At 43.1% G+C, this 10419-nt stretch overlaps 1 protein-coding gene across 1 annotated transcript; it reads right to left on the bottom strand.

Annotated features, from left to right (window-relative positions):
- Positions 1-3870: 3870 nt before the first annotated feature.
- On the bottom strand, positions 3871-7852 carry bhmt (betaine-homocysteine methyltransferase). The gene is made up of 8 exons (XM_041960660.1): positions 7705-7852; positions 7351-7483; positions 7137-7249; positions 6782-6973; positions 5823-5970; positions 4765-4947; positions 4454-4682; positions 3871-4377 (listed from the first exon to the last, which is right to left on the bottom strand). The coding sequence occupies exons 1-8, from the start codon at positions 7726-7728 to the stop codon at positions 4197-4199; spliced, it is 1203 nt and encodes a 400-aa protein (XP_041816594.1). The 5' UTR covers positions 7729-7852; the 3' UTR covers positions 3871-4196.
- Positions 7853-10419: the final 2567 nt, after the last annotated feature.

Raw genomic sequence — 10419 nt, 5'->3', positions numbered from 1 at the left:
GTTTCCTAAACTACAGATCCATTATGGGGGAGTGCTGACATGATATCCTAGTTGATATCAGAATACCTGCAAGGCAGTGGACTTTTCTTGTAGGCGATTAGTTAGCACACACATCAGTTCATACAGGTAGTTCAAAAGCATAAAACAACATTTGTGACATGCAAGGTGATCTCCTGAAGTTCTATAAAGGTGAGTATTTTTATTAACATATATATTTCTGCCAAATAGTAGGCCAGACTACTTTGTATGGCTGTTAGATGCATTCATGGGTTTGGATGTGTTTCAGTTTTGGGTCTTCTTGGGACTTTAAAAGAAAAGCATAGGAACCCCTGAAACAGTTAAACACAACATTCATTTTCATATTAAATCTAAAAAAAACAAAATTAATTACAATAATGTTTCCTGCCTTTGTATTCAGACTTCTGGTGGCAGGTCTCATGAGTCAGAAAGCATGCTGAAAGGTGACTTGGAATGATTTTAAATATGGTTCACTGGGTGAAGGTCATGCATTATTTCTATTGAAAGAAGTCAGCCAGTGGGGTTATACTGCATCCTAACATTTCCACATCACTGTGTGGCTACAAAACATCCACTGAATAAACACAGGAAATCCAAATTCCCTTTGGACATTCGTTATAAAACTCACACACGCAATTAAATTGCAGCTGTAGCTGCCGTCAGAGTCAGTTAAACAGTTTAAGTTCATTCATTCACAACTTTTAAAGAGTATATTTAAGAATAATTTGAAGTTTAGTAAAGAATAGTTTTGTTTATAAATAAATAATTGGTAACATGTCGAAGAGGCTGTCATATATTTTCATGGCGGAACTAATGTTCCTTTGTTGTTGGGAGGTTGGTGGGTTTTGTTGCTGCACTCTATGCAGGCAGTGGAGGGGAAGAGCAAAGCACTGATTAGGCTTAAGAGAGAGCACCTGTGATGTTTTTCTCAGTTGCTAAAACACTAAACCCAAATGCTCAGTTGCCTGAATCCACTGATTGAATCGTTCACTCTTTTGGCAAAACCATAAGCACTTTTCACCTGTTCGGACACAACTTGCCAACACATTTTCACATTTTCATTGTGATGCACCTCTGTTTCGTAATGGTGAGCACAGGTGGCAAAAATCTAACACAATTAAAGCATACATGTACATTAGCAATGCTTATGCTTAAAGGTGAAGTGCACCGGTGGGCTGTACATGTTCTAGGGTAAAAGTTTTTTTTGCTGATTTTCAGCATAGTTATTTACCACTGAGCCTTCTTTGAAGTGGTCATCACATTTAAAGGGACAGTAACCATTTTGGTATAATGTAAGTGTAAAAGGTGTTTCTGTTTAATTACAAATGTGAATAAGTTCAATTGTTTCGTGAAAGGTGTTCATAATGCATTAATCACTCTAACAAATAGTGAGTAAATTCATACTATGAAAAAGCACATTGCATAAAAAACATAGTTGATTGCAACTAGACGCAACTTTTAATTAAAATAATTTACTGTCATTTAAGTTTAAACAACTAAACAAGGGAAATTCAAACAATACTGAAAAATGGCTAAGTATGACACTAATAAGTATGACTTAGAGTCTAAGTCATACTTATTAGTGTATGTAAAGGTGAAGCAGTAGAGTCACAACAGCAGTCTAGAAATACTGATTATGAACTTTTAGATACAAAGCCACTAAAAGAGACCCGAGCTGCTGCAGAAGAAGGAGTACAAAGAAGCCAGAGAACCAGAAAGCTGACTGAAAGGGGTCAAGCACTCCATGATGACAAATCTAAAGGGCTTCAACATCGCTTCACAATTACTTAAGACAAATGGAAGGCTCTTACTAAGGAGGCTAAGAAAGCACTTGATGGAAGTCTCTCTATTCAAGTCTTACAAGACCACATGACCAAGATTCGCTTTGCTTCAGCAGATGTGAAAAGTTTATTAAGACTTGCGCAAGTTAGTTATTCCTGATGAAGAGACCCGTCGCTGTGTAGATACTTGCCACGCCATCTCAGAACAGATCACGGAATGTGCATGGAATCGTATTGAGGAGAAAGATGGAGGTCATGATTCTTGTAAAGGACCAGCACACTGGTCTGAGACCAGCACTGCGTTCTCATCGGCAGCATCCCAAAAATCAAGTACGAGCTCTCAAGGTGTGCAGGTAGTTCAAGCAAAAGATCAAGTTGCTCAGATTCCTTTGCAAAGAAACAAGAGGCAGCAGCGGGGCTAGCTGCAACTAAAGCCACACGGAAGGTCTTACAAGAAATGGAACCTGAGAAACAAGAGCTTGAAACACCTGAAGCTGAAAAAAGACAAAATGCATTAGAAGAGAAGTGCAGGCAGAGCAGTTAGACAGTCAAAGATGAACGCTACAAAGGATCGACTGCAAGTCAATGAAGAAGAAGTTGGCTCTGATGAAGAGATGCTCCATCACTGCAAGTCAAAGCAAGGAAAATCTGCTCCTAACCCAAAAGATCGTCTATGTATCATACAGCATCACCACAAAACTCCACTCATACACAACCTGTTGTGATGACACACACGGCCACAAGAGGGCAGCCTGCTACTGATGCTCAACAGGAGGACAGCACTACAGCACTTACAAAGGCAACAACTGAGTCCATCAATGCAAGCTGCCTCCCAGTACCAGAACCTTCTGTTTTCAGTGGAGACCCACTTAAGTACAAAGACTGGAAAATGTCTTTTCAAACATTGATAGACAGGAAGAATATTCCACTAAATGATAGATTTCTGAGCTTCAGCCAGTTTTCTGAGTTTGTCTCAGGGGCAGCTAAGATAGCTGGCACTCCGGTTACTTCTCTTCGTGCTCTAAAGTCTAGTGACACCCAAGACTCGAAGCGTGGGTGTAAAGGTGCTGGCAAGCAGCTCAGAAGAAAAAACAGGTAGTAAAGGCTGTTTTTGTTTGAACGCATGTTCCATCAATTTCGGCTGGAGGGGAGTTTGATAATTGTTGATAATTGTTCTGTTATGAAAATGGGATCACAAACAACGTCTGGATATAATTTATTGATTAATTAATTTATTCTACCCAGAACAGGACAGTAAACCATGACCTGCCATTGTTTAAGTAGAGTGAACTAACATCCCACCACACTGTGAAAATACTCAACTAAAAGTCCTGCATTCAAAACCTTACAAAGAAAAAGTATGTGAAGTATTATCTGCAAAATTGACTCCCCCCATCAGTGTTTTTCTATCATATCTGATGTTTGTGGATTAATATTCCTGCTGCATTTTACTGCTGTAGGTGTTTCAGGTTGAGCTCATTTGATCTACTTTATATACTGTTGGCTGGTTTAATCTACAGCGATGCATCGTATTCTATAAGATCATCATATGTTTGTAGCCTGGCTGTCCTGTGAGAATCTCGTATCTCTGAAAAACAGCCTGTTTCCAGCTTTGTGGCGATGCATTTTCCAGCTGATCGAGGAGGCTTTTTAAAGAGTTCATTTCGCTTTAGAATTTTCCCAAGGCATGAAGGAAAACTTCATCCTTCAGTTTATCACAAACATTCAACACATCTGGAGATACATGGTTTTCAGTGGACAGAGAGTGTGTCTGAAAAGTAAATAAAGTTGTCAGACAAATGCAGTGGAGTAAAAAGTGCAAATGCAATAAAGCTGCATAATATGGAAATACTCAAAGTACTTCAAATTCGTACTGTACAGTACTTACATTGCACCACTACACACCATCAGATACAGTTGAAACTTCATTATGTTCCTTTTAAGTCATCTGGTTTAATTGTAAAACAAAGTCCAGTTTGAATCCTTCTCTTAATGCTTTCTTCATGGGATCAGTAGCGTTAATTTACTGAGGAGAGTTTCCAGCCGTCGCTAAGAGACAGAACCCACTCACGCATGCTGATTTTGTTCAGACAAAGTTTATTACGCATCATTCAGTTCTTTTGTAAGAGAACATGAGGCACTTTTGGAGTGTTGAAGACATCACCTGTGTGCATTCGCAGCTGCTCTTGAGTTTTTGCTGTCACAGTAATTTTACAAGTCTCGTGGTCGTGATAATCTTATACAGATATTCACTGAAATGTCAGCATGTGGTAACCAGGCGTCGACAGAGTAAATATGTTCCTAAAAAGACAAAAGGCCTTCAGCATTTTGATCTTTTTGGTACGTGTGGTACATGGACTGCGATCCCCCGGCTTCCTCCGTACAAACAGAGGAAGCTCATTGGCCTTTGTTGGCCTTGTCAAAGAGAGCCTGGAGCTGCACCTGGGAGGTGGCCTCCTTCTGCTGCATCAGGTCAGCATGGCCTTTGGTGACACCCCAGCCGTCGGGGACCGACATTGCTGGGCAGAGGGGACGGCCGGAGGCAGGCTTCAGCTTCTCCCAGTAGTCACGACGGGCCCTACGGAGGGGAATACCTTTTAAACAAAACTGGAGGTATCTTGTGTAAAATGATGGGAAAAGAAGGAAATCTCTACCTGGCTCTGACCCAAGGCTTTGTGTGCATTTCCAGGCCACTGCCCCAGTTGCCATGTTTCTCTGAGCCAGCAGGCAGGAAACCCCTCTCAGCTGACAGCTCCTCAGAAAGGGCGCGGATGTGATAGGGCTCAAACCCGCAGCAGCCTCCGATGTAACGAATGCCAGCGTTGTAAGCCTCCCGGGCGTATTTCTGCATGTCCCATCTGGTCAGGATCCTGGGCTCCAGACCTGTCGGAGAGCGAGCGGTTGGACATGAGTGTGCTGACATGCAACACGCTGGGAAGCAGCAGCTTTGAGTGTGTGCACATACTGAAGGGGAACTCGGGCAGATCGATGAAACCCTGGCAGTTGCAGTCAGGAGTGTGGTAAGCCAGCGGCTGGCTCATGTAGTGAGCCTTCAGCCCGGCCTTCTCCACTCCCTCCTTCATTAGCTTCACAGTCTTCACGCAGGTCTCCGGGTCAAAGTGGCAGTTAATGCCCACAATCTGAGCTCCTACCATCAGGAAAAAAGCAAACTTCATCATCAGGGTGTCATAATGTGTAGAATTTTTCATGCAATTTAAATATATATTTCAACTCATCCTGCAGCACAAGTTTGCAGCCCATTCATGCGCTGTTCTTTTCATATGTCCACTGGATGGCGCCAAAGTCTGATATTCAAATTATACAAATGCTGATTTCAAAAGGGGAACCAGCTGAACTCTCTTCATCATCAGTGAATCTCAGCTTTTGACACTACAGATTCATCACAAACTGGATGCAAGGAGTTGGATTTACCAGGCAGCGAGAGTCAAATGAAAAGATGCGACTGAAATATTAATTAGTTAAAATCACAAAAACTTAAATCTGTTTCATGAGATTCCCACAGCTTTGTGGAAATGCCATATTGAAAGGCCTGAGCACCCATTTAAGAACAAACACTTTCCCTACATTGTATGAAAACTGAATTGTGGCTAATTATTTCAGTTTTCTACAGTCACATTCTTTCAGTTGCCAGTTGATTAGGTACAATTCAGTCCAATGCAACAGTCCTGTAATAGTCTGCATGACAATACAGTTCATCGGCAGCACAAACCGCTGTACATCCTGCAGAACGACCACAGCTGAATCAACACCTCTCTGAAACAGCTTCAACAGAAGCTGAACATTATGAGCATGAAGGGAGAATTTATTGCAGAGTTGTTGCGTTGGACTGATTTCCAGATGTCTGCGGTGTCATTACTGACACAAGTTGGAAAAGTTCAAATTCTGCTGGTGGCTTTCACCTCTTCCTCTTCAGGCTGGGGGGTGATGGGCTCATTGGGTTTTGGATAGAACCCCGAGACTGTGGGACAGGATGTTCAAAAGTGGACTGCGACATTGTCATACCAGCTTTGACGAGTCTGACAGCACAGTCTCCAGGGCTGACTCCGTTCAGGTCTCCCTCAGGTCCAATACACAGGGTTGCAGCCACAGGCTTGCCGGTGGTCTTCAGAACCTCGACTGCCCACTCAGCCTCTTCCACATGCTCAAAATACTGCGACACAGAAGAAACAAAAATGTCACGGAAATGTAATAATTTCTTTTAAACTGCAACGTCTATTTTTTTAATTCACATTGTTAACGGGAACTTTTCTTACTGTGCTGATCTTGCATTTTAAAGCTGCTACAGTTGCTAAAAAAAAAATGGGCCAAATGACTACATGTAATGTGAAATCTGTTTTGGTTCACTGACCACTCAGCATCATTTTCTGTTGCAGCAGGAAGCTGTTTTCAGCTAAGATGAAAGCTCTAAAAACCTGCTGTACACCACCCTGCTCAGCACCAAACACAGACAAAGTTAGCAATGGGCTGGTGAACATTTAGCAGCTTAAACGGGCAGATATGTAATTCAGAGTCACTCAGAGAGCAACTGTTTGCCAACAAACGCACCATATGAACTTAAACAGGCGACGATGTGTCAACGTTTCTGTTCAGCTTGTTTCTGCTGCCCCCAAGTGGCCAAAAAACTGTTACTGCAGCTTTAAATAAACTCCTGCTGACAATCAGCACTGATTTAAACGCAATCAGTGGCGTGCTGATACACATTGTTCCAACAAGCTGGTCCTAGTTTGACATCATCATACTGTTGAATGAAGAGGTTTCATTTTACAGGATGCACTTGATGCAGTGAAGGATGTTTAACACTGTGCTTTAGTTACCTGTTGGGTAAAAAAAGTCAAGTGTCAGATGTCTTCTGCAGCTCTGGAGGGAGATTTCTCTAAACTCTGAGAAAATGACTGATGATACTAGACTTGTATCAGAAAGCCTGAATTATGAACTGAGGACGATTAGCGTTCACCACATACCTCTGCGATCAGGAAGTCCACATTTTTCTTGACAAACACATCAATCTGCTTCTTAAAGATGGCCTTGACATCATCCTGACTCTTGCAGCTGAGGTAAGAGGGGGTCTGAGAGACCCCCCCTGCCACCAGAGCGTCCCCCTCATTGGCCACCTCTCTGGCCAGGTCACAAGCTGCTTCGTTTATTTGCTGCCCCTGCGGTTCGAAAAAGACCAGAAAACCACCGAGTGCACAAGAGACCAACCACTGCCCCCAAGCCCTGCAGCCGTGAGTTGGTTTAATGCCAACAAGCTGCCATCATGGCTGAAGATGAGGCTTCAGAGCAGCTGCAGACAGATTAAAACCCAGCTGTACTCACAGTGAAGCGCTGGGTGTTGCCTCTGTTCTCCAGTTTATCATCACTTGCGTAGAAAGTGAACGTCTGCATGACGTTGGATCCTGCCCTCAAGAACTCTCTGTGCAGCTGCCGCACTGAAACAGCAGCAAAGCACATTTAATCCACCCGAAAAACTGGACTTACAGGTTTGTATGCGGCCGGCGGCTGAATGCACTGACGTTGACGAGTAAAGTACCGGCTTCAGGGTGCTCGGCAGCAGCCTCAGGTGTCCACGGTCCCGCTTTGACGTAGCCCCTCTTCTCCAGGGCGAAGACAAAGCCTCCGTCCCCGACAACGATCTCTCCTGCATCCAGGCGTTGCAAAATGCTCTGCGTGCAAAAAAAAATCACGACACAGAAACACACGGTTGTTACAATTTGCCGTTTGGTTGTTGCAAGTATGCAAAACTTTTTTTTTTTTTTTCCCGCAGAAGTGCGCGGAGGTAACCGCAACCCGGCGCGCGTGGCTTCACAGCTTGAGTGAACACGTTTTTGCGCGTGTGTGTGTGTTTTCGGACTTTTTATGAACTCATCGCAGTGTGTCTGCTCACCTTCTTCTCCCCAGCTGGTGCCATGAGTCCTGCAGCAGTGATCGGCCCGCTCCTCTCTGCTGTAGCGTCTCTGTGAGTTTGGACGAGGCTTCCTTAGCGCGTCCATCCCGCTTTTATAGTCCAGGAGGGTGCGGTGCGCCTGATGTCACCGCCAGAACCGCCTGCCTCACTCCACATCATCCCCTTTTTCTCTTTTTTTCTCCCGCTTTCTTCGGCATGTGTGCACAAGACAGCCTATTGTTCGTGCCAGAAGCAGAAAAGCGAGACTCTTATCGACGTTTTGTGACAATTTGTGGAATAAATGAAATCGAGGATTTAGTGTTTTTAGCAGGAGAGAACGGGTTGTTCATCAGCTGGAAAGTTTAGAGAATTTGAGTCATGCATATCAAAGTATGATCAAATTTAACTGCCTTTGATTTTTGCATGAATTAATGCAAACACAGGGGTGCAGATGTTCAAGAGGTGAGTGTATTTAGGATTTTCTGAAAATCTAGAACCACTTCCGACTTGTTAATAACGCTGTGGAACATTTAGGGGGGCAGCAGCCATAATTCTGTGAGTGACTATGAAAACTATGTAGATAAAAATAAACGTTCTTCCTCTCTGGACAGATCCCAATCTCAGAAACATGTGATGAATGAGAGACCAAAGCTGCAAAGCCCTGATGCAGGCATGTACTGTCAGAGCCATGTGATGTGAGCATGTGCCTCACAGAACTACAGCCTAACATATTTAGCATGACTTTTATCCTTTAAGGTCCTCCTCCACCCAAATGTGTTTTGCTTGTTGTGACTTAACTGCGATGTCTGAGCTTCAATGTGCAGATTTTGGTACCACAAGCCTGTTTTGACATTCATAAATTCAGCATTGTCAATAAGGCAGGAAGAGAAAGTCACTGAACTTTATTGTGAAATCATTGATGAAATGATCATTTCAAGCAGTTTTTTTTTAAATCAAGTGAAGTCCAAGCACCCAAAAATTGTACTTAAGTACACAAGTCAAATAAATCTGAGTTACTTGTCACCACTTATTTTGGGTTAATCGAGTATTTTCTTAATTCAGTGACTTATTGTTTGGTCTATAAAATGTCAGGAAATAGGGGGTAAAAAAGCCCAATATGATGTCTTCAAGCATCTTGTGTCTCCTGAGTGACAATCCAAAACCCCCTAAAACTATAATTCACATCAAACATAAACAGCAGCGAATCCTCACCCTCCCTGTAGATGATATCATGGTGATTTCCGCCTGTTTTCTTCCCTTTACCTTCACCCTGACATCTGCGTTTTCAGGTTCATCTGCAGATGATGTAATTCCTCACCTGTCCACCAGTTGTCCTCAGAGTTTCTCATATATGCCACTCACATAGACCCATGCTTCCAGCCCCCCTGTCCTTTCCTCTGAAACACCATTTGAAGTGTTTGACGCGGCACAGCTGGATCAGCTGCATTTACCTTTATGTTCACATGCCCACCACCCCCCCGCCCTCAATACTCACAATACACACATTCACTTAAATTTACATGATTAGAAAAAAGTCAGCAGCACTAGCGAATAAGTGTGTAGCACTTTTATGAACGCACTTGGCCTGGTGCCTCTACAACCCATGAAACACGTTATTTCACTCCAATAACACGCAGAACAAGTGACGAGAGGCTGCTGTGTTTGGTTTACACATCACTGACAGCTCGGTAAACATAACGCGGCCAACCATCTTCGCCGATTTGACAGCACGAGGTCAGCGTTTAGAAAAAAAAGGCTGCAAAGTGAGCAAACAGACGAAACAAAAACTGAAAGGACAAACGTGCAGAAACACAAGCAAATACATTCGCTAATTAGCACAATACAGAAAGCTAAGAAAGCTAAGCTAATTAGTTAGCCATCCCCATAATAATGCATAACTTTAAGGCTGAATATGATTCAAACTGGAGCCAGGTAAGAACTGCTGTGGAGTACAAAAACAAGTGTAATCATGCCTCAGGCTGTGCTTAAAGCAAACAATCCAGCATGCTGCTGTTCCAGCCGAGATAGTGCTACATACTGCCTGTTGTTGTGTAACTTTCTATAGTTCAGTCCTGTGCACCCTGTTTGCTGATAGGTGTAGTAACTTATTATCTCCAAGTTTACTTGATTTACTTCAGTATTATCCAATCATAGTCACAGCAGTGCAGATATATCCAGTCTAGTTTTGTTCATTTACCTGCTCTAGAGTTGATCTCAAGGTTGATCAGTTGAATCACTCCTTTTTTTGGTCAAATGATCTGCAGAGTTCGCGCCACACAAATCCGCTCCGGAAGCCGTTTGTTGCTCTCCGTTCGAGTGTTTGTACAAACTGGCTCTGGAGATAAAGGTCCAGTTCAAACCTGCTGCAGCTGTTCCAGGTGGGTCAGAGGCTGTGCTGTGAAAAGCTCAAGGACCACACGGCGATAAATGTTTCCGTGTGGATCACTCAGACTGGATCAAACAGGTCAATTCTTTTGACTGTCGTTTACGTTCTCCACGAGTTATATGATCCAGACGCAAATAAGTGCAAGGTGCAGTGTTGCATCAGCTGCTGTTAACCTGCACTGTTGTTATGAGCTCTTTCTTTAAAATACATGAATATATGTGGCTTTATGCAATGGCCTGTCAACAACTACTGGACGCACTGACATGAAATGTGGCACAGATAATCATGGTGCCCAGAGAATAAATCCTACTGATTTTGTTGATCCTGTG

Source organism: Chelmon rostratus, chromosome 19, assembly GCF_017976325.1.
Source record: "Chelmon rostratus isolate fCheRos1 chromosome 19, fCheRos1.pri, whole genome shotgun sequence".
NCBI classification, from domain to species: Eukaryota; Metazoa; Chordata; class Actinopteri; order Chaetodontiformes; family Chaetodontidae; genus Chelmon; species Chelmon rostratus.
Note: the sequence above shows the minus strand (reverse complement) of the source record. Positions and strands in the feature narration are given on the sequence as shown.

Coding starts and splice junctions, on each gene's coding strand:
- bhmt (XM_041960660.1), bottom strand. CDS start 7,728: ATGGCACCAGCTGGGGAGAAGAAG. Junction 5,971..6,781: donor TGGACTTCCTGATCGCAGAG/GTATGTGGTGAA, acceptor TCTGTGTCGCAG/TATTTTGAGCATGTGGAAGA. Junction 4,948..5,822: donor TGTCAGACTCGTCAAAGCTG/GTATGACAATGT, acceptor TCCTGATGGTAG/GAGCTCAGATTGTGGGCATT.